This window comes from Silurus meridionalis, chromosome 24 (genome assembly GCF_014805685.1).
Source record: "Silurus meridionalis isolate SWU-2019-XX chromosome 24, ASM1480568v1, whole genome shotgun sequence".
Taxonomy (NCBI): Eukaryota; Metazoa; Chordata; class Actinopteri; order Siluriformes; family Siluridae; genus Silurus; species Silurus meridionalis.
The window spans coordinates 20,534,145-20,558,491 of record NC_060907.1 but is presented as its reverse complement, the minus strand read 5'-3'; the positions used below and the strand labels follow the sequence as shown (position 1 = coordinate 20,558,491).

The following is a 24,347-nucleotide window of genomic DNA, read 5'->3' as shown; positions in this document are numbered from 1 at the left end:
CACACACAAACATTAAAACACAAACACACAAACACACACACATTAAAACACACACACATTAAAACACACACACACACACACAAACATTAAAACACACACACACACACACACACACACACACACACATTAAAACACAAACACACACACACACACATTAAAACACAAACACACAAACACACACACACACACACACACTAAAACACAAACACACTAAAACACAAACACACTAAAACACAAACACACATTAAAACACACACATTAAAACACACACACACACACACTAAAACACAAACGCACATTAAAACACAAACACACATTAAAACACAAACACACACACACACCTGAGTGATGTTCACTACATACACAATAAAACACAGATCCACTGGATTTGTATTTATTCACGTCTGACTGTAGACACGTTCGTCTGAGGAGAATAAAATCCTCCTCTGTTAAAAAAAACACCATCTACAAACAACAAAGCAAAACATTTGCACTTTCATCTCTATTAACTCTCAAACAACGTTTATGTCCATTTACAGGTCAAAGGTCAGCCGAGGAAAAAATCACTGCAAAGAAAAGTCTACCACAAACACGCCTTTCCCTAAACAAGAGACCAAACATGCTACATGCTACATGCTACGGCTAACCTTAGCCGCTCTCAAGCCTCTGTTTTCTCTCCACAATCCAAACACAGGGTCATGTGATGTTCTCAAATCTGCATTTTATATATATAAAATATATACATTTTCCATTAATGATTCCTTGGAGAATCCTCAGATGTTTTCTCAGACGTCTCCCCAGACCTCTCCCCAGACCTCTCCCCAGACCTCTCCCCAGGCTTCTCCCCAGACCTCTCCTCAGACCTCCTCAGACTTCTCCTCAGACTTCTCCTCAGACTTCTCCTCAGACTTCTCCTCAGACTTCTCCTCAGCTCCTTATGTATGTCAGTTTTGCCAAAAATAAAATGAGTGCAGTGGTGCTTCTGGAGAGTCATTTTTTTTTCTTGTCCAACATTCAGATGGTGAAAAACACGAGTTGAAGGTCAACTTAAAAAAAATGAGGTGGAGATGTTTAACCGTGAGGATCCACAATGTTCTCGAAGAAAGCGTTCGCACTACAAAAATTCCTCTCTGATCTTTCTGACCTTTTGGAATTGTACGCTTGATTGCCTCGAGCTGCAGCAGGCAGGCGGCGACATGACGGTGGCATGATTTCACTCGCTTTCAGAGAAACACTCAGTAATTAGATCATGACACCTGCTGTGCTGGAGATCACACACCATCCGAAGCCTCCTCCAAACCTCCACAAGGAAAACGCTAACCTGAACTTTCATAATACTTTTCTGAATAAACCTCGTGTGACCTGGACCAGGGGTTCTCCTAACCTTTTGTTACAGTGAGAGATGCAGCGGCGCTTTATTTTCATGGTGTATGTTCAAACCGTTAAAAGCACCGTTCTCATAACGGAACCTTCTCAGCACCAGAAGTATTTGCAAACCGGTCTGGTGAGCTTCGCCGCTTCGCCAGAGCTCCACCGAGATGTGAAAGATCAAGGTGTACTGCCAGTTCATCTTCAGAAGCAGGAACATTCTTATAGGAACATTTTCCATCTTCTCTCCCTTTAAAAACACCACTGTGCTCCTCACACCAGACACCAGACACAGTGTCCTCACCACCAAACACCTGATCTAACCTACTTACAGAATGACCAGAATACACCGTGCAGGTCTATAATTATCACGTCCAGCCACTTTGTCCCTCCACGTCTCAGGTTCTTGCTAGACTCTGTACCACCACTCCCATTTCCTCAAATCCCCCATTCTCTCAGTTCAGCCACTTCCTCATTCTCTCTACCTGTTCTGACTCGCAATCCAGAGCCATGCTGGAGGTTTTCTCGCAGCTTCTCGAGACAGAGGCAGCGTTTCAATCCATAATGCACAGAAATAATCCACAAAATCTTTCTTTCCTCTTTTATATTAACTGATACAAATATTTTATACGAAGTGATTCCTGCTGAAATGAAGTGGGTCAGATGAGCAGTTTGAGATCTTCCTGATCACTCACTCAATGAAACAACAATGAATGAATAAAAAGCATTGTTTTTCTTTGGTTGTTAGAAACCAGTCAGACTTGATTTCAATTCAGGAAACGAATTAGAAATGGTGGTGTTTTTATGAACAGTGAGTAAAACCGAGTCACATTTCAGAAGCGAACTGTCCATCAGCTGCTGCTGCTGAGGCCTGCAGAGGAAATTTGCCTGGGAAATGAAGTGGTGTATAACTGTCATGCTTCTGTGAGATGTTAACACACACACGCGTATATATACACACACACACACACATGTATACACCCACACACACACACGTGTGTATATACACACACACACACACACACACACACACACACACACACACACACACACACTGATGGAAACAGTAAATAATCAACCTCGTGCTGAAACCTCGTGCGTTTTCTCTTTAACAGGTACCCAGGTTTATACAGAAAGTGATGATGCTTACTGCTTCACTCCATCATGCTCTCTGAGCTCCTCACCTCCAACACCTTCTACACTCAAGTCCTCTTTAGTCTCAGACTAAAACTGGAGCAGGACAGGAGACGAGGAAGGAGAAACATCACACCTGTACTTCAGATAAGAAGCTCACTTTTTCTCACCAGCATCTCACAGATACTAATCCTCCCGTATCTCACCTGTATCTCACCTGCATCTGACCTGCATCTCACAGATACTAATCCTCCCGTATCTCACCTGCATCTCACAAATACTAATCCTCCCGTATCTCACCTGTATCTCACCTGCATCTGACCTGCATCTCACAGATACTAATCCTCCGTATCTCACCTGCATCTCACAAATACTAATCCTCCCAGATCTCACCTGTATCTCACCTGCATCTGACCTGCATCTCACAGATACTAATCCTCCGTATCTCACCTGCATCTCACAAATACTAATCCTCCCGTATCTCACCTGTATCTCACCTGCATTTCACCTGCATCTCACAGATACTAATCCTCCCATATCTCACCTGCATCTCACCTGCATCTCACAGATACTAATCCTCCCGTATCTCACCTGCATCTCACAGATACTAATCCTCCCGTATTTCACCTGCATCTCACAGATACTAATCCTCCCGTATCTCACCTGCATCTCACAGATACTAATCCTACCGTATCTCACCTGCATCTCACAGATACTAATCCTCCCGTATCTCACCTGCATCTCACAGATACTAATCCTACCGTATCTCACCTGCATCTCACAAATACTAATCCTCCCGTGTCTCACCTGCATCTCACCTGCATCTCACAGATACTAATCCTCCCGTATCTCACCTGCATCTCACAGATACTAATCCTCCCGTATCTCACCTGCATCTCACAGATACTAATCCTCCCGTATCTCACCTGCATCTCACCTGCATCTCACAGATACTAATCCTCCGTGTCTCACCTGCATCTCACCTGCATCTCACAGATACTAATCCTCCCGTGTCTCACCTGCATCTCACCTGCATCTCACAGATACTAATCCTCCCGTATCTCACCTGCATCTCACCTGCATCTCACAGATACTAATCCTCCTGCATCTCACCTGCATCTCACAGATACTAATCCTCCTGCATCTCACCTGCATCTCACAGATACTAATCACTAATCTTCATCTCACCTGCATCTCACCTGCATCTCACAGATACTAAACCTTCTCTATGTGTATTTCTCATTTTTACTAAAAGTTTTAATTTGTAGAGAAACAAAATTTGTTTTTATTTTATTATGATAAAGAGATAATAATAAGACAAACTATTAGTGAAAATCAGGACACACACACACACACACACACACACACACACACACACACACACAGACTGTATCTTACCTTGGCACTGAAAGCCCTGCTTTCCAAAACCCCTGCAACAGAAACAAGAGTGTGAGATTTCAGCAAATACTGCTCAAACACACACACACACACACACACACACACACACACACACACACACACACACACTCGCTTGCTGTAGACAAGAAAAGTTCTCTAGGAAGGTTCTTATGACAGAGCAATTCAACCATTCAGAAAAACAAGAAGAAACATCTTCAGCAAGCTCTCTGTAGAACGTGATGGAAATCCGTCTGTCATGATGTTCTACACAGAACCTCACATCAGTAAATTTCTTTATTACATTGTTCAGAAAGAGCCTGGTGTTGAGCCTAGAACCCATATCCAACTGAGAAACTGCCTGCTGTGAAGTTCCACACTGAACTCTTCACAGAAATTATAGAAAGCTCATGAGAACTTCACAACAAAACTAAAACCAGAACCACTAGCTACTAAGTTCTACATCCAGAACCTTATATCATAGAGATTTGCTTTTATTATTTGCTTTTCTGATCCTAAACCCAAAATCCAAAGAGCCCCTGAGAAATCTGCTGTATGGTGATCTACAGAGCACGTTGGTTCTTCATCCAGAAACTTATATAATAGGGATGTGCTTGTATTTTCCTGATATGGACCCACTGACCACTGCGAGAAACCTGCTGCTCCGCAAGTGCACACACACACACACACACACACACACACGTATATATTCACGAGCCCCTTTGCGCCAAACAAGTGATGAAGAGCATGCAGCTACAGGTCCTGTGTGATGTGTGCGCGCGCGCGCGCTTTGTGCAATCAGTCGAGTTGATGTTAAAAAAAAATATATCGTGAACCATTAGAAAGAATTTGATGGTTTCTTCATCCTGTTGCGGCTGCACGCGCGTCCGTGTCAATGCTGATGTGAGACGGCACGCGCCAGCGATCCAGATGTGGCGTGTTTCTGGTGTCCGGAATGTAATCAATGCATTTTTTTTATTTATTTCTTTGTTCAAATCAAGTGTGTGTGTGTGTGTGTGTAACACCGTTTACCACAGTGGACTCATGCGCGGTCACGCATAGCGGTACTATACCACTAACCCGCCCCGACGAGTGCGCGCACACATATATACCCGTGCGCGCGTGCACACACACACGCGCGCACATACACGCACACGAACACGAACGAAGCGGTAAAATAAAACCAACGCACACGCGAACGCACGCTCCTGCGCGCCCGCGTACTGTGCACGACCGCAGCGAACAGTCGAACCGCTCCGTCTCTCTCACACACGCGCGCACGCGCGCGCCCCAACGCGCACAGCTGGCTCACCAGATGAAGTCGGTGCAGTGGCTGCAGAAGGTGGGCTGCTTAAAGAAGCGCGCGATGAACTTGTGGTCCTTCACTTCGTGCACGTTCTTCTGCCGCAGCGCGCCCTGTCGTGCGAAACCGCGCGCAGCCCCGTCATCCCCGTCCGCTCCTGGGTCGGCCATGTCCGGAACGATTACTCCAAAAATGAAAGAAAAAAGAAAAAAGAAAAAGAAAGAAAGGAGAGGGAGAACGAGAGGGAGAGAGGTCGGGATGTAATTCTCGACGCCCCGAAAATCTCCCCGTCGAACGCAGCGCGCAGCTCCGCCGCTCCGGTTCGCTCGCGCTCCGCTTCCCGGTTGGCTGGAAGCTCCGCCCCCTCTCTGCGTCTCCTTTCACCGCGGTGGTGTTAAAAAAAAAACAGCGAAGCCACGCCCCATTTTAGGTCTGAAATAATCCGAGGCACGATATTAATGTATTGTTCGGGTCGTGTTCGAGTGCAGGTCCGCAATAAACCGGCGTGAGGTCACGTCTAGAAATGCGCACTAACCTACTAACAAGTGTGAGAAAAAACAGCGCGATATCTGCAACAGAACTGTGCACACTTCCGTACTGCAGAGGGTGTAAGAATTACTCACTACCTATCAGAGAAACAGCGCAGTTTCGCACTAGATACAGCGCCACATTAGTGCGCATACTTCCACACTAGGTAGTATGCAGGAATTGTGCACTGTTGAACAGGCCACAGTGCATACTAGTGCACTAGTGTACTCTACGGAGCAGTACTGAAGGAATGTAGGGCAGATGATTGGTGCAGAATTATGTGGAGTGCAGATTATTGCCACCAGGGTGCGTCATTTTACAGTTTTAAATCATTCTCTCTGTATAAAATACTTCCACACTAGACAGTGTGCTGTAATAGTGCACTATGACATGGACATCATTTACATTACATGATCTCATTCACACACTGAGCAGGTGAGGGGTAAGGACCTTGCAGGTGAGGGGTAAGGACCTTGCTCAGGGGCCCAACAACAACAGCTTATTCATGGTAGGATTTGAACTCACATCCTGATCAGAACTCCTGATCAGAAGTTCAACATCTAAGCTACCACTTACCCAGATTGAGTACAACAAGCATTTCATTACTGAGTGAATAACCAAATAACCAAGTGTGTGTGTGTGTGTGTGTGTGCACGTGTTAAGTTCTCAATTTTAGGAGGAAGCTGACCTTAGCAGGAAAGCCCCTTAAATGGACAGAACACCGAGACCAGACTGTGGTCAGATTTGAGGCAGAGGTTTCGGAAATGCTTTGTTGCACAATTCCTCTTGCTGTTCCTCAACCTAAAGCTGCTCAACCTACATCCTGAAGTTCTACACAGTGTTCGGTTTTCTTCACAGCTCCAGCAGGATCAGAACAGTTGAATTGGAGGAACATGGAGAATGACCCCCTAAGTCTATTTTTCACTTAAAATGGGGGTGGTGGGGGGGTTTTGGTCTCTAATGCCTTATGCGGGTCCAGGATCCCCCAACATCCCCCAACCCCACAAACCCCCCTCAATTCGAGCACTGGTTTCAGGTCTGTGTGTAAATTTTGGGTTATGTGGATTAAAAGAGGGAAAACGCTGTGATGTTTGGGGTAATTAACCTGTCCGCCGCTAGAGGGCAGTGTAGCCTGTTTAAAGTTGTAACCATGACTCGCGTGCGTTTCTGAAACAATGAAGGACATGATCAGGTCCAGGTGAGACATGGACACATACGAACAGACCCAGCTGAAAGCCAAACCCCGTCCCACTGTGCTGAAGTAGGATTGGCTTAACACCTGGGTCACTGTCTATCTTCCAATGATGGTGAAAACCAACAGCTCCTCCCCCTGAAACACAGCTAGTGCTTCTTTTCCCTGTTTGTTTGAGGTCTTTATGTAAAGAAGGTGTGCTATAATTCCTCTCTCCAGAGTCTTAGGCTGATGGTGTGTTGAGTGTGAACCAGTGTTAGTTTATTCACCTGAAGAGACTTTAAAACACTTCTGTAGAAGTTCTGAAGAATGGCGTCTGCTACATGCTGTAAATGAACATCAATCTGTAGTTAGTATGTGATGAATGCTGTACATTTTCCAAACAAATTGCAACTAAGCCAAAGTCCACCAACTCAAAGTGACGTATCTGTCGCCCACTAACAGTAAACCAAAGTTCAGTAACCTGCGACTCCGACACAATGAGCAGGCGTGAGTGAGTGAGGGGTGAGGGGTGAGGGGTGTGATCTGAAGCCACAACCTTCTGATTAGACTCCCCTTACCCCTCCTTCCCCTACACCCCCCACCCTCCTTCCCTCACCCCCTTACCCTCCTTCCCTACACCCCCCACCCTCCTTCCTCACCCCCTTACCCTCCTTCCCTCACCCCTCACCCCTCACTCCCTCACCCCTCACCCTCCTTCCCTCACCCCTCACCCCTCACCCCTCACTCCCTTACCCCCTTCCCTCACTCCCTCACCCTCCTTCCCTCACTCCCTCACCCCTCACCCCTCACTCCCCTTACCCCCTTCCCTCACTCCCCTCACTCCTCTCACTCCCTCACTCCTTTAACCCCTCACTCCTTTAACCCCTCACTCCTCTCACCCCTCTCACTCATCTCACCCCTCTCCTTCCTCTTACCCTCTACTTCCCCTCTCCCCTCACCCCTCTCCTTCCTCTCACCCTCTACTTCCCTCACCCCTCACTCCTCTCACTACCCGCTTTTCCCTTTCCTCACCCTTCAAAACACCACCAGTTTAATCTCAGTTTTCTCTTTCACATTGCTCTCCCATTCTTTCTCTGGTTCTCTCTTTCTTTCCCACACAAACACACACACACACACTCTCTCTTTCTCATTCACACACACAATCACTCTTTTATTCTTATTCACACACACACACACACACACACACACACACACACACACACACACACACACACACACACACACACACACACACACAGGAGAATTTTAATGGGGTCTTACACCATTTAAATTCACCCCACAATCCTGTAACCGCACACACCCCACATCATCACCTCATTATAATAAAATCATTTCTAACGAACAACAACTGTGACCTGGAGTCTGTAATTATATAAACATTTAGCAAAAAATGTTGTATAAAAAACACTGATATGATCGAGAGACGGTTTGTTTAGTCGTCGCTGTTGTTGTTGCTGTGTGTATTGAGTCACATGGAAACCACTGTTCTTGTGTGAACTACTTTAATTCACTTCATGTTTATTTGTTTTGAGCTTTTAATAATGAACATCGTCTCAGAGCATGATCACAGAAGATGTTCATGTTCATGTTCAATACTTATGCATGACACTGGATGAGAAAAAATACATCATCAGTTAATGTCCACACTAATAGGTTTTTGTTGAAAAAGCATATTTTTTGTTCGAGCAGTACAGGGACATGAGCGTTTTCCAGATGTTTCAGTTTGGATAAGCAACTTTTGGTAAGCGGTACGACCGATAGTGTGGACGTGGGGTGTTTTTTAGACGGAAACACTGTTTTTAGATTCATAATATTCAGATTTAGTGTAGATGTTGCCTGAGATAAATGCTGGTAAATGTTACATGAGTAGCTTTTCTGAAGAAACACCAGTAAGAGTTTTATATTCTGAATGATTCTCATCACCGAGCCCACCGAGCCCTCCTCGCCATCACTGTCTTTAACTCTGAACACCAGGCTGGAAAATACAGCCTGATCAGCATTTTATTCTTTTCTGTCAGAAAGAAAAAAAAACCTCTTGTTGAAAAAGTTTGATATATTGCTGATATTTTACTGCAGGAATCCTGATCACATTAATCTGAAGTGAAATCAAACTAAATAGTCTCCAAACCCATTCTTCATCAGTGTGTAGAATAGCACTTGATCCAGCACTTAACCCTCGCTTTTAGCTTCAGCTTCAGGTTTAGCCTCGTACTTTCCTCACTTCCTGACATAGTTGGTTGATGTGGTATTCCTTATCTCAAACCCTCAATCGGATTATAATCTTATCTCGGATAATAAAAGTCTATTTCAGGATCATTTACGTCAGGAGCGTTCCTGTTTGTGTCAGCTAGTTATGTAAATCCTTATAAAATAGAGAACTTGCATCCCCCAAACACACACACACACACACACACACACACACACACACACACACACACACACACACACACACACACAAATAGAAGTTGTTTTGTACCTTTTTATTTGAATATTGCAGTAGGGGAGAATGACTAAGACTTCACGTGTGAATAGTTTCAGGTGAGGCAGTTTTATATTTGTAGACGGAACAACGGTTATTATAATGTTTATGTTCTTCAGGTTATTTTTTGTTATTTCCTGCTGAGTGTGTGGACGAGTCGGAGCACGTGATGATCCAGAGGAGATTGCTTATTCACTGCTGTATAAAGGGGAGTGGGTGGAGCTTTCGTGGTTTCAAGCCCATAAAGTTTGCCAATAAACCAGTATTGATCCGATGCCCTCGTCGCTCTTATCCCAGTTCTCCTGAGGTCAAGAGCTATAAGTATGTATTTTACACCACATGGAGTGTCCATTATCTACTGCAGGAATGTGCAGGCTGCTCACATCATAGTGCTCTGTTTTATCACACTGTCTGGTGAGGAGTTCTCAGCGTGCACCTATTTAACATGCTATCCAGTGTAGACACATGCAGGTCATGCTGGTTTCCTGCGACCAGGTGCTCTACTGTTGCACGCAGTGGAGTGTGGAGGTCCTGCTGTTATTCCCTGGTGCTCTATTAAACACCTCCTATTGAAGATGTATATTTAAGAGACAGTTAACACACATTTCAGACTCTATGTGCTGCCATGTGAATCTAATCTGCTCAGAGCCTTCAGAATCAGTACTGCTGGACTTTTACCATAGAGAATATTACCAACAGCTCTGTTTTTTAACCAATCAGATTTCAGATTCTCCTCACAGGGCAGATCACTGGACCAGAATAGCGTCAGCATTTTTCTCTCCTCTGATTGGTTGTTCAGAGGGAAACCGTTACAGCCGAGTTCGACTGGTAAAACACGTGTGTAGCTCTGCACACGTTCATACATCTGAGTTAGACTTTTTTATACCTACGGAGGAAGAGAAATTAATTCGGTCTCAAACATACTTAACAATCCATTTTCTAGAAAAGCGAGACATGGTGAGGAGGTCACCAACCCTGAAGCTAGCTAGCGTGTCTCAGCCCGAGAAAGGGTTTGTTCTTCACTTCCAGACCAGTGAATACGAGCGGTACCACTGGATTACTGCCTCTGGGGGGCGCTGCACATTGAGTCTTTATCTCTGGTGATTAGGTTGGGTTTTATTTACATTTTAAAGTTTTTGTCATGTTATTAGACGAATGTTGATTGTGAACTGCTCCAGATGTTGTAGGGGTGAAGGTGTTGTAGTAGAATGTAGTAAAATGGGAATGCACTTTGGTAGGTAAGACCTGAAGAATGTTATAATGCGAATGTATGTAGTTTGTCCAGCACCCAGTGCATTAATCTGCTACACTGCCCAGGTGCTGCTTGTGTTCAGTAATGATCTACTCCACTCCACTCCACTACAGAGATGTTCAGAGATCTGTATTACACAGTGCACAGTTCCAACCCACTGATCAGTGTTCCACTCTGTAAACTCTAATCACCTGTTCTGTCTGTCAATTATTTCCTTCACGTCTTTTCTGTCTCACTCTGTCACACCTACAGCGTCCTGTTTGTAGTAAACATCTGCTATTTTTAACCCGCTGTCTGATAACTCATTTCCGGTCCGAGTTGTTTTTATGGTATAGATTCTCTGCTGTCTGACTCATGTTCTATAACTCTGAACAGGAAGTGGACCATTAAGTGATACAACACAGAACTCAAACCAGTTTCAGACAGAGTGTGTGATGTAACACACCCGCCGTCATCCTCGGGTTGTTTTTGAGGACAGAACAGGGCGTGGTCTCTGGGGTCTTTTAAAAAACCCTCCCACAGTCAAGAAGGAGAACAGGAGCTGCATTTCAGGGAAGATCTTCAGCTCGTGCAGAACCACAGATCTCCAACACTTCACGCGTACACTCCGGACATGTCTGACCCAGCAGTGGACAGTGACGCACAGGGCGCGAGGCGGCAGAAGACCGTACACGAAGCAAAGGACCACAAGTTCAAGGCGCACTTCTTCAAGCAGCCCACCTTCTGCTGCCACTGCTCCGGATTACTCTGGTAAGTTTGTGTGTGCGCGTGCGTGCGTGCAGGTGTGTGTGTGTGTGTGTGTGTGTGTGTGTGTGTAAGTAAAGGGTAAAAGTGTAAGTGAATGATATAAAATTATATCACTAATCCCGACTCGGGAAAAATTAAAATGTGTCGAAGGAAAAAGTAAAAAATTAATAAGAAAAATATTAACGATCCCGCGTGTCCGTGGATCTCATGAATAAACTCCTAAACACCCACAGCGCGTGTCCGTGGATCTCATGAATAAACTCCTAAACACGCACAGCGCGTGTCCGTGACTCTTCCCGTTGTCCCTGGTTACGGCGTTTGCATCTGCGTGGACGGATTTGCGTGTCCAAACTCGCGCTTCTCTGAGTGATTAGATTTATATCACGGACTTGCAAACAACAAAATGCATTTTTTAAAATTATGTTTCGCCAAAAAAGTGATCAGGAGTCATCATAAATCCGTGCACGTGCGCCGGAGGAAAACGGACCATGATCACGAGTCGTGCCAAACGACATTCCATGCAACTGAGCGCTTCCAGATGTGGCGACCAGGAGGCGCGTTATGGGGATGGTGGAGATGATGATTTGGACGAGGTTTTAACCGCTGAAAGATCGTGGGAGATCTTTCCTCCTGGCCTTCAGCGCTACTCGATTCTTATGGAGATGATTATTTCTCTAGTTCACTTCATAAGCTAGATGTTCTGCACGCACCTTCACTCCCAGGTTATGGTGGAGAGCGACTTGGGTCAGTACGGCGACATGTTTGGTAGGACAGACTTTGTCACCCGGCGTGTCTACAACACCTCCACGAGTGCACGTGATTTGGAGGACATGTTGGCAGAAGACCCAGCTGTCAGGTGAACATCACAGAGACCTGTAGCTACATGTTTTTTCTTTTTTTTTTTTTTACACAAATACTGAACGCATATCTATACACATGAGTGTGTGGGTGTGGCCGTGTGTGTATGCGAAAGATAAGAGTGTGTGTGTGTGTGTGTGTGTGTGTGTGTGTGTGTGTGTGTGTGTGTGTGTGTGTGTGTGTGTGTGTGTGTAAGCAGTATATGCTAAAATCTTGTTTTGTGGTTTCTCTTATAGGGGTTTGAACAAGCAGGGTTTCCGGTGCCAAGGTAAGACCCAGGAGTGACTGACAGGTGTGTGTGTGTGTGTGTGTGTGTGTGTGTGTGTGTAAGACAGAGGTGGCAAAAGTACACACATCCTTTACTTAAGTGAAAGTAAAGAAGTTTTGGCTCAGACATGTACTTAAGTAAAAAGTAGTTATTACTTCTACCTGTTTTAGCTGTTAACTGGACCTCACATCATATTAATATTTGATTGATAGATAGATAGAACTTTGTCATTGCATAGTACAGGTACAGCAACGAAATGCAGTTTGGCACCTACCAGAAGTGCTAAAAGTAGCAATAGTGCAGATAAATATGTATCATATTTACAGCATGTGATATGTATGTAAGCATATGTACAGTGATTAAATATAAAGGCTATATCAGTGCAGAGACGTGTGGACATCATTAAGAGCCTTTGCTATGTTTCCACACGGACAGTTAATGAGGTGACACCGGAGAAACTGCACCTCTTCAAGTCAAGTCAGGAAGCTTATATATATATAATTATAGACATTTTACAGATTTGAATGATGAATTGTTTTTATCTGTACGATCAATAAAGACAGTAATTTAAGTTTGTGTCGCCATTATGAGGGAAAAACCCACAAAACGCCCCCCAGAGGGTAAATTGTGTAAAACATGGCGGATTTGGTGTTTGATTTGAGACTCAGAAATAAAACAAAAGTTTACTGATTAAAATATTTTTATCTGGAGTTTATTTATTTATTTTATATGTAAGAAAAGACGTCGTGGATAAACGTATTTTTTGATGGAGGTTTTAATTTCGCCTCTTTTATATTTATTTATTTATTTATTTATTTATTTATTTATTTATTTATTTATTTATTTATTTACTTATTTATGTATTTAAATTCTTTTTAAAATAAAAATGGTAAAAACAAAAATGCGCACTAAATTGATAGCGTTAATAAAATTTAGTGCCGTTTACAATAATTTTAATTTCAAATATACATATATATATATAAATACAAAACGTTATTAAAATTAAAAAAATAATAATAATTAAAATGATGTTACCTAATGAATGTATCCAGGCTGAAGATCCACATATAGAACACAAGCAGAGAAAAGATGATGATGATCAGGAATGTGTCTGTTCTCAGTCATGTTCTCATCACTGACTCCCTCTGTCTCATCCACATTAACCCCAAACTTCTTACTGCTTCTGCCTGCTGATTCTTATCTCCATAAACTAGTGTTCATCTGTGGTGAGTGAGAGTCAGGACTTTATACACCAGCGGAGTGAAAAGACGCAGTAACAGGAAATCAGTTGTTCAGCTGAAATCGGCACAGTGAAAATAAAAATAATATTTCACCAAATCAGTGGATTAAAACTAAAGTAACGAGCCGGGTTTGAAAATGTAAGAAGTAAAAAGTACAGATATTTGTGTAAAAATGTAATGAGTAAAAGTAAAAAGTCTGAAAAATAAATAGTGGAGTAAAAACTGATACCAGAAAAATCTACTGAAGTACAGTAATGAAGTATTTGTACTCCGATACTTCCCACCTCTGGTGTAAGAGAATATCATTTGGTGTGTAAACACAGAGAAACACAAATAAACCATGTGGAAGAGAGAGACAGGTAGTGTGTTTTGTGTACCTTGTTTTTTTTACTCAAAGCTTATTCCTTTTGTGTGTGTGTGTGTGTGTGTGTGTGTGTGTGTGTGTGTGTGTGTGTGTGTGTGTGTGTGTGTGTGTAGAATGCTGCTTTGTGGTACACAAGCGCTGCCATGAGAGTGTCAAATTCTCCTGCCCAAAAGTGGACAATGGGCCTCAATCTGAGGTGAGTATCTTTTTTCTTTACACACACACACACACACACACACACACACACACACACACACACACACACACACACAATCTTTATATTATTGCACTCATTAAACTACACAAAGCTGGTGTGTGTGTGTGTGTGTGTGTGTGTGTGTGTGTGTGTGTGTGTTACAGGATCCCTGCAGTAAACACAAATTTAAGATTCGCACTTTCTACCGACCCACTTTCTGTGAGCACTGCGGGTCTCTAATCTACGGACTCATACACCAGGGCATGAAATGTGGCAGTGAGTACACACACACACACACACACACACACACACACACACACACACACACACACACACACACACACACAGGGCTGAATTCTCATGTTAAATAAGTTGTTACTGCTCCCTAGTGGCTTTCGTATGTAACTTACAGACTTGTACAGAACATCAACAACCATTTTATTGGATTATATTTTTATATATTTTGAATAAACAAATATGTAAATTAAGCAACAAAGAGGAAACAAACTGTGTTTTTATTTATTTATATTATTTTACTTTTTGATTAGTCAAGTTTGTATGGAAGTCCTAAAAAGTCATGAATATTTTCTCGCGATCTCGACATCATGCATTCACTTTGATTCTGATCAGGGACTCAAACTACAGATACATTTTCCATATTTGCTGCAGGAATAAGTAACTTTATGATAAATATATTAGATGTCAATGCCTCCTTCATGATACACACCAGAAACGTTCATAAGAGAAAACGTGTTTTGTTTTCTGTTTTATTGGGTTAACAAGAAAACAACTTTTTTATGTCGATCACAAGAAAAATAAGTTGTGATAATGAGAACAAACAACTTTTATGTCGTAAACATGAAAAAACAAGAAAGAAAAAATATTACAATGCGTGCCCTCATTGGACTTCCGTAAGTTTGTAAGTTATCAGCTATCTGCCTTCTTTCTTATTATATTTTTCTTTAAATTTTGTTATTATATTTATATTTTTTATATTTTCTATTCTCCTTTTTTACCCTATTTTATTCCCTCATGCCGGACCGTCGTCAAAAGCATTTCACTGCATGTCGTACCCTGTATGTATGTGTTTGTGACAAATAAAATTTGATTTGATTTGATTTGATTTGAAATGCATCTTTTAATAATATTTTAATGCCAATATATACATTTTTATGAAGCAATAATTAAATTGAGGAATTTCTAGTACATTCAATAATTCATTAATAAAATAAATTGAACCATTTAATAGCACAAAGATTTACCACTGATTTATCACCATGTCTATAATCACTTATAAACACCACAGTTTCTCATGATATTGATGTTATGAGTGCGTCTGATCTTGCAGAGGAATCTGAGGAGATGAGTCTCTACAGTGCTGGTGTGTAACACTGTTTGGTTGTCATCATATTTTCACAGCCTGCAAGATGAACTTTCATAAGCGATGCGTGAAAAACGTCCCAAATCAGTGTGGGATGAACCGTACCCCAGCCATAACCAGTGAGTCTCTCACACACACACACACACACACACACACACACACACACACACACCTCTGAGTCAATATCACACACACATACACAGGCAAATACATACATGCCAGCATTTGAGGAAGCCACTCTGTGATGTGAAGCAGATGAGACTTCTTTCTAAATAAACACTTTTATTTAAATTTAATTAATTTCTCTCTCTCTCTCTCTCTCTCTCTCTCTCTCTCTCTCTTTGCAGATGAGTAGAACTGCACTTAAATGTATCCTCTGTTGATTTAATGACACTATGAGGACTTCATATAGCCGGGGTGAACTCTGCTCTTATGCTTTACTGTATGTCATGCTTTGTAGCTGTGTTGTGTGTGTGTGTGTGTGTGTGTGTGTGTGTGTAGATGTTAGTGTTAGTGTATTAACTCTAAGTGTACTTTTTTATTGATTGGATAACCACTCGTCATTAGATCAGATCCTGAAACGAGTGTACAGATTTTAAAATACAGACGAGAACACGCAAATGAACAATGATGGAAAAATATCTACAATTTTGTAGCTTTTGAGATTTTATACGCATTTAACTATAAAATATCTGCTTGTTATTGATTTATTTTACTAATGAGCTTCTTGTGTAAAAATTTGCTTTACAATATCCGAATGCTTTTTTTGTACAGCAGATTTCAAAGGTTTGTTTCTAATAAACACATTTTTAACAACATTGGCCTCAAATAGATTTGTAGAATTTTTACATTTTTACGGTAACATTGTAAAATGGCAGCATGATGGTGAAAATCTGCTCCTCGAAAGAACCTAATTATCTACTAGTATACTGAATAGAACTATACTGAAGGAATTTAAGTGCTTATAGAGGGCACAGGATTGGTACAGAATTGTGTGAAACAAATGATTGCCACCAGGGGGCGTGGTATTACATTTTTATTTTAACTCTTGGTCTCTCTTGGTTCAGTACTGTAAGATGTTAAATATAAAACACTAATTTCCAGTTCAGTACTGTAAGATATAAATACTAATTCAGCAGTGGAGGATGAAGAACCCAAACCCTGTACCTGAGTAAAGTATAGATAAACTCATACAATGTGACTCCAGTAAAAGTGTCCCTTAAAACTTTCACTTGAGTAAAAGTACAAAAGTTTTTGTCTTCAAATGAACTTAAGTTTCCACAGTACTATGATTTATTATAACTCTAATGTTCCTGTGATCATTTTTATCACAAGATTCTTCACTTAATCACCTCAGTTTCTGTGTAAAGACTCGAATGGGACTCTCAGCACACTGATCTATTAATAGAATGATATTAAAGACTCAAACACTGATTGATTTCTATTAAAATCATCATGTAAAATAAATCGTGTAAATGAGGTCACGTGTGTGGTGGTGAGTTCGAGTCTGGAGTTTCTTCATCATTTATTTCTCTCTAAATGTTCTGTTTGATGTTGAACTGATGCTGAACTGTGTGTTGGTGATCAGTAGATGCACCGAGCGCCGATCAGAACACGTGTAAAACAGAGCGTGCGCTCGATCCTGATTGGTGACTCGCTGCGTGTTTCACCAGTTACGTTTTTATCCTCATTAATAAAAAGAAACGACTGATTTCACTAAATGTAGTTGAGTCGAAAGTAAAATATTTGTCTTTGAAATGTGAAGTTACAGTAAAAGTCTCTCCACATGGAAACATTTCAGTAAAGTACAGATACGAGAAAAGGAATGAATTACATTTACTTCATTACATCACTGTTCACTACACAGGGTGCTGAATAGTGCACTAGGGAATGAAGAGCACATGCTTCCACACTCGATTGAGTATCAAAATAGTGCCTAATGGGTAAAGTGCAAACTTCTGCAGCAGATACTGTGCCAAAGTTAGTGCTGTTTATAATAAAGACAATGCTGAAATGGAACATAAAAAAATAATAAAACAATGAACCAGTTTTTTTTACCAGACGGTGTATTTACTCAGTTATCTTAATCAACATGTGTGTGTGTGTGTGTGTGTGTGTGTGTGTGTGGTGTGTGTGTGTGTGTGGTGTGTGTGTGTGTGTGTGGTGTGTGTGTGTGTGTGGTGTGTGTGTGAGTGGTAAGTTCTCTATTTCATAAGGAAGCTGAGATGAACAGGAAAGTCCCTGATTCTTAAGATTTTTTATATACATATAATTTTATTTAAAGCTCAGATTGTAACAGTTTTGAGATGACACAATCACAACAGAATCAGAATAGTGAATTTGAATGAAGATGAAAGGGTTCATTTGCAACTGTCAGAAGTCTTGACTCTGATGAGTGAGGAGGGAGTGATCAGTGCCGTATTAGTCATCCTCCCTCTTCAGTGCAGCTCGGAGGTTGTGCCAAAATTCCTCTCGGTTGTCCTCGTCCTGAGGCCACTCGAGGTAGGTCCTGGAGTTCATTATTCTGCGCAGTTTGCAGAAGCGCATGGGAATGCTCTCCTTCACGATGGGCTCCAGCAGGATCAGGACGGCCGAATCGTTGTGCTCGTCGCGAATCCGAAAATGTGAAAAGTTCAGCTCGTAGCTGCACCAATCGCTCTTCACGAAGTTCTCTGACAGGACAAAGAGTGTCCGATAGCTGGATTCGATGGACTCGATGATGTTATCCATAATCCAGCCGCCTGGCTGGAAGTCTCGCTTGTGTAGACACAGAGCGATCCCTGAGTTCTCTAACTTCGGCACTAGGATTTCCTCCACCCACTCGGCGTCATGCTGACTGTACGATACAAACGCGTCATATCGAATATCCGTCTCGCTGCTGTACACGGCTGGATGACTTTTGGCTTTCAACCATGCGGCTACCATCTTGAGGTACCAACAGACGTGACATTTGTAGCAGAATATCACGGTGATGATTCCAAAGAGGATGAACATAAAACAGAGGATAGATACGGACAGGATCATGTGGCACTCAATGTACCCCTGTTGAACGTTATCTACCGCCAAACCCCTTGATGTGAAAGGAGAGTCACACACGTAGTTACGACGTCCGTCACGTAGCTTAACCAAGTGATCAGTGTGACCCTGAAAGAAATTTACAAAGTCACAGCTGCAAACAAAATTGTTCTGACCAGCTTCCAGGAAGCGGAGAGACTGGAATGCCATCAAGTTGCTTTGGTTGAACATATTCAATGTGTTGATTTGAATGAGTAACACGCGCAGACTTGGGAACTGTCCACCATCTGGGAGGGAAATAAACCTGTTTCCTGTAAGCCAGAGCTCCACAAGGTTTGGAAGATGGTGGTGGAAAGCTATCAGGTAATTATGACTCAAATCCAGAACGGTCAGGCTCTGAGGCAGGCATGGGGTTATGCGGTGGAGTTTTGTAGCAGAGAGATTTAAGAAGCTGAGACTTGCAGGCCAAGTGCAGCTCTGTGGCATGTGTAAAAAGTCATTGTGACTCAGGTCTAGTGATGTAAGCCTGTGGAGACGTGAAACCAGCCGCGGCAGGAGATGGAAAGATTTCAGCGAGTTGTAACTTACATTGAGTGTGTTAAGATCACGCATCTTGGAGTCACCATTACATAAAGTTTCCTGCAGGGTGATATCTGAGAGGAGATTCTGGCTCATGTCCAGGTACTCCACCTTTTGTAGAAGAGCGCTGGTGTTGCACGGCATGACGAAGACAGTGCTGTTGATGATTGATACCCTGGTAAAATGCTTGAGCAGAAAGGCTAACTGCATCATGCTGCTGAACATGAAGAAGCCCTGGATTTCCAGATTGCGGATAAACAGCATGTGCAGGTTTTCGTAATGTGTCCACTGAGCTTTTTGCCACCAACCGTGACCTACGAAGTAAGCATCCTCCAGACCGAAGTAAGACATCGGAGTGCCATCTAAAACTTCTAGAAGCTTGGTGACCCCCTCATCAGTCATGCTTGCATTTTGAAAAGTAAGCCTTCTGGTACAACCTTCTTTGACTTCTTTAAAGGGTTGTGCATCTTCATTTGTCATGATTGTAATATCTCTAATGGTCAGAGATGTCTCAGGGTGAGAAACATCTCGAAAGATCGTGGATACGAGTGTTGAATCATTCTGAAAACCCTGAAGGCTGATTGAAACTGCCCGGATGGGTTCAACTGTTTGAAAACTTCTATTTTCATATGATTTCAGATTACCACCGACAAATGTCAGCTCGTCCAGCCGTCTGACCTTATGCAACATGTTCCGCCTTACATCCTCGATTAAAGGGTTGCCGAATTGTAACGTTTTCAGTGTGGGGTTCTCAACAAATTCAAACAAGGCAACAGATCCCAAGGTTGTATATCGGTTTCCCAAGATGTTCAGATGTTTGAGAGCTTGAAGCTTAGAAAACCAGACTGAAGAAATGTTCTCCAGGTTATTGAAGGACAGATCAAGCTCTTCCAGTTTGCTTTGGGAATGAAACGCCTCTTTGTGGATGGTGCCGAGTTTGTTCCATTGCAGCTTTAAAGTTCTCAGCTCCGTGTACACACTCAGATCCTCCTGGGTAATGAACTCGATCTTGTTGAAAGACACGTCGAGGGAAAGAACGTCGGGGGGAACGATGGGAACATGCTGGAAGTCTTTTGCAGAACAGCTGCAGATGTGATAATTGTCGCATTCGTAACAGTTTGGTCTCTCGGAGGTCTGAATGTGAGTCCAAGTCAGAATCAAGCAGATAAATCTGAAGAGTGAAATCATCTTCATCCTGCAAAAAACAAAACACTCCAGATTTATTTAGTATGCAAGCAAAGATTAATGAACGCTTTAGAACCCCAGGAATGCGAAGTTATGCTGTGATCTCCCAACAAGGTAAGGAAATTAAATAATTCATTTGGTCATCACCAGCAAAATACCTAGCAATTAAAAAGTTAGCAATTTTTACTATTTGGCAGTAAAGAAAAATATTGCAGTTCAGTTTTCTTTCCCTGTTTCCTGATTTAAAGGCAGTGATCTAGACGTTGATGAAAAGTCATTCATTTTGAGAATCGAGTCACTGAAAATCCTCCCTATAAGTTCCACCACATGCAAAGATCCTCCATGGAGCTCACTAAGGTCATTAGGAAATTATCTGTCCCACTCTGTAGGAAACTTGATCTGGATGTCAGTATGGTTACAGGTGTTCATAACAATAATATTCACTTTTGAACGCTGATTCAGCTGACAAACAAAAACTAAATTGGTGTTCAACGATCTGAACTTCCAGCCAATCACAATCCACTATTCACACCTGAACTTCCAGCCAATCACAATCCACTATTTACACCTGAACTTCCAGCCAATCACAATCCACTATTCACACCTGAACTTCCAGCCAATCACAATCCACTATTTACACCTGAACTTCCAGCCAATCACAATCCACTATTCACACCTGAACTTCCAGCCAATCACAATCCACTATTTACACCTGAACCTCCAGCCAATCACAATCCACTATTTACACCTGAACTTCCAGCCAATCACAATCCACTATTCACCTGAACTTCCAGCCAATCACAATCCACTATTCACACCTGAACCTCCAGCCAATCACAATCCACTATTTACACCTAAACCTCCAGCCAATCACAATCCACTATTCACACCTAAACCTCCAGCCAATCACAATCCACTATTCACACCTGACCAGGGCTTAAAACTAACCTTTACTGGAAAAACTGTGAATATTTCACTGAAATAAATGTATTATATATTATAAATGTAAATATTGTTGATATTAATATTCAGTATTTAATTGTAAAATCAGATCTAATTTCATTATTTTTTGTCGTAGCTAATTACCAACAAAAGTAACAGATTTAGTAAAGAAGTTAAAATGCAGAGTTGTGTTTGGAGTTTGGAGTGCAGGGCTGTGATGCTACACAAAGCCAGATTGAGTCAGAACTCAAAAACACATTCTGTGCATGATCATTATCCACCACCTTCAGCAAACTGTATAACACCTCTTTCATCTGCCACCATTATCTCCAAAAGTCCAGTTCTTCTCACTTCTCTAACATACAGTATTGATAGCAGTGAACATCATTCCATTTTCACAATCGAATAACTTGTGCACATTGTAATCGTTTGTGTTTTCGATATGCTGATTTTAGTGATTACGCTCGAATCATTAATAGTAGATAAACGTATTAAACAAACACAAAACTACAAACAGAATTAGCTGCATTTATCGCCATAGTGAAGCGTTTTACCTGATTGCTGGATGTGTGTTGTTGCTGAAGTGAAGCTCAGAACATCAGTCTGAAATTAAATTTGCATCGCAGAAAGAAGCGAAACTGCAAAACATAAACCAAAATGAAAGGAAAACACCCTCCCACCAGAAACAGAAATTCAATAAATAAAATGAACACTAATGCCATGGATGGAGGGCATTACTGGATAATCAATATGTAGAGAGCATTTGGTTTGAAATTTACGAGGAGAAATCACATCATAAATGTTTTTTTAGGTTTATGTATGTTGTTTTTTTTTGTTTCATTCACTGCTGCAAAATTTGAGGATTTGAAAAGAGGAAGTTTTTTCCCCACCAGTGGTTACGCTCTGCCATCAAACTGAGACAAAGATCACTGCCGTGATTCCGAACTGCTCTGACGCTCGAAGCCATGTTTAATGTAAAAGTAATAATTCACAATTCTACACATCAGCACCACAATTATCAACACTTACTACCAAGCTAACACGGGGTTTCATTAACTAGCCACTTTAATTAGCTCACTAGCTCTTTCTAATTCATCTGCACGTCTCTAGCTAGCAAAAACTCTTGCACTCTTTACATTATCCACTAATGTAAAGAGTGTTTACACTAGCACTTTAGGTTTTATTTTGAAAACGATCCAAAGCCGTATTCCTTCATGGTCAGGGTGAATATTACATAGTAATTGGCTGATTGGTGAAACGTAATACACACCTAACTCTGGATCGTCAATTCAATTCAGAGGCAGTCAGAACCTCGCTTATAGTGACCCCTAGTGGTTGATACAGGAGAGACAGGGCAGTGATGTGAAAGATCTCATGGATAACTAAATCGAATTTGTTTTTCATAAAATTCATCAGGCCTGGAAAATTAAATATTAAATCCTTAAAGTATTTATGTGTGGCCATCGCAGGAAAACTGCAATTCATATACTAAATTAAGTCAGGTGATCATATCTTGCTGTAGTGACGAGAAAAAGTGGTAACCAAAAACGCAGGTAGAAAATTAATGCTTATTTGATTTACTTACATTGAACATGTTTTGTTAGTTTTTAGAGTGAAACTTTAGTGTTATTGCTAGGATGTTATGACTGGCTATACTAGCTAATATGAGTGTGTTATTTTGCTTACTGTACATATAGCAATTTTTCTACAATAACAATTCTTTTCCTAAAATTTATTATCATTGAAAATGTTTCAGATCTGTGACATACAAGACCCTTGTGAATGAGCCGTTACCATAGCAACGATCCTGTATTACATTCTGACCGTCAGAGTCACTTTTACAGAGAAATAATCCACACCTTCCGATCAAAACCCAAGGTGTGGTTGCATGTCCCAAAGCATCTGGCTGATCTTTGGCGTAATCGAAATGACAGCGCTGCACCACACGAACACCATCCAAAACCAGAAGAGGAAGTGGTAAAGGATGTCAGGAAAAATGTACAGGGGTCAGTACAGGTTTCAGCAACTGACTCAAAATGAAACTTATTAAACGCAAACAGAGACGCATAATAAAGTTTCAGTTGAGTGCAGCTGGGAATTTACACGTCTGTACAGCCCTGAGGTCAGGAACTCTGCTGGACAGGAAGTGGTCTTTTCAGAACAACATTGTAAACATTACAGACAAACAATTTTAAAATCTTCTCTTTTCCAGAATTAGGAAAGCGTCCACTAATCCACTCAAAGCCAAACCAAAAGTAAAATAAAAACCTACCACGGTGGCACTCGCATCATCAAATTACTTTGGGGTGTGCAGTTATAAAATAAAATGTCAAGACAACAGGATGGAGTAACTGTGACCACTATGAAATTCATTGTTTTCCAATAACAGAACATCGTCAAGTGTTTTATTTCTTTTACACCACAACATTTTTCCCACAATTCCAATATTGATTTATACAAAAAAGTTTTAAATGTAAGCGTTTGCGAAGAACAAAAATTTTTGCTTGCTGTATTTTTAAGCATCTCCCCTGCTTGACCCTGTAGACTCTCTGTGTTCCTCACAGAAAACATCATCACATTAATGATTACTGCAGAAATGTTCACTTAATAGCACGAGTGCTTGAATACAGACACTACAGCAGAAAGAGCTCCCGAGTCTACTTCACTGTAGATGTGCTCCAAACAATCAGAATCGAGCTCTGCGGTACAGAGGGGTGTATACGGATGCAGTGAGCAGCAGGGGGCAGCAATGCGCAATTTATTTCCCCAACATTTCAGCCATAAACCTCCAAATCTCAAAGTGAAAGTCTTCAGGTTTCACAAACAGGGGTAAGTTTCAGCATTTTTCAGCACTTTCTCGGAAGATTTGTCAGAACTCCAGGAGAATCATTCCTCACAGCCATTCCAGTGTGTTTTT

At 41.7% G+C, this 24,347-nt stretch overlaps 3 protein-coding genes and 1 long non-coding RNA gene across 6 annotated transcripts in view; 2 read left to right on the top strand and 2 right to left on the bottom strand.

Annotated features, from left to right (window-relative positions):
- LOC124378066 (protein kinase C beta type) overlaps positions 1 to 5,818 on the bottom strand; it is a 29,695-nt gene extending 23,877 nt beyond the window's left edge. Inside the window, exons 1-3 of one of the 2 annotated variants that reach the window (XM_046837558.1) lie at positions 5,210 to 5,818; positions 3,901 to 3,932; positions 1,794 to 1,795 (exon numbers count right to left, since the gene is read on the bottom strand). In XM_046837558.1, the coding sequence (XP_046693514.1) occupies positions 1,794 to 1,795; positions 3,901 to 3,932; positions 5,210 to 5,370 (195 nt within the window). In that variant the 5' untranslated portion in view covers positions 5,371 to 5,818. The remainder of the gene's footprint in view (positions 1 to 1,793; positions 1,796 to 3,900; positions 3,933 to 5,209) is intronic. The other variant, XM_046837557.1, reaches the window with a different exon arrangement.
- Positions 5,819 to 10,908: 5,090 nt separating this feature from the next.
- On the top strand, positions 10,909 to 16,527 carry LOC124378065 (protein kinase C beta type-like). Its single transcript, XM_046837556.1, has 6 exons — positions 10,909 to 11,404; positions 12,496 to 12,527; positions 14,246 to 14,328; positions 14,493 to 14,604; positions 15,748 to 15,828; positions 16,057 to 16,527. Exons 1-6 carry the CDS (start codon positions 11,268 to 11,270, stop codon positions 16,062 to 16,064), a joined length of 453 nt encoding a protein of 150 aa, XP_046693512.1. The 5' UTR covers positions 10,909 to 11,267; the 3' UTR covers positions 16,065 to 16,527.
- A 1,394-nt stretch (positions 16,528 to 17,921) lies between these two features.
- tlr2 (toll-like receptor 2) lies at positions 17,922 to 23,061 on the bottom strand. 2 transcript variants are annotated; one of them, XM_046837553.1, is made up of 3 exons: positions 23,016 to 23,061; positions 21,985 to 22,068; positions 17,922 to 20,498 (listed from the first exon to the last, which is right to left on the bottom strand). In XM_046837553.1, exon 3 carries the CDS (start codon positions 20,495 to 20,497, stop codon positions 18,131 to 18,133), a length of 2,367 nt encoding a protein of 788 aa, XP_046693509.1. In that variant the 5' UTR covers position 20,498; positions 21,985 to 22,068; positions 23,016 to 23,061; the 3' UTR covers positions 17,922 to 18,130. The 2 variants fall into 2 exon arrangements, with proteins under 2 accessions (XP_046693509.1, XP_046693510.1); XM_046837554.1 differs by lacking the exon at positions 23,016 to 23,061 and having other exon boundaries at positions 21,985 to 22,324.
- Positions 20,479 to 23,481, top strand: LOC124378067. The gene is made up of 2 exons (XR_006924154.1): positions 20,479 to 20,602; positions 23,187 to 23,481. It is a non-coding gene; the product is annotated as an uncharacterized LOC124378067 (long non-coding RNA).
- Positions 23,482 to 24,347: the final 866 nt, after the last annotated feature.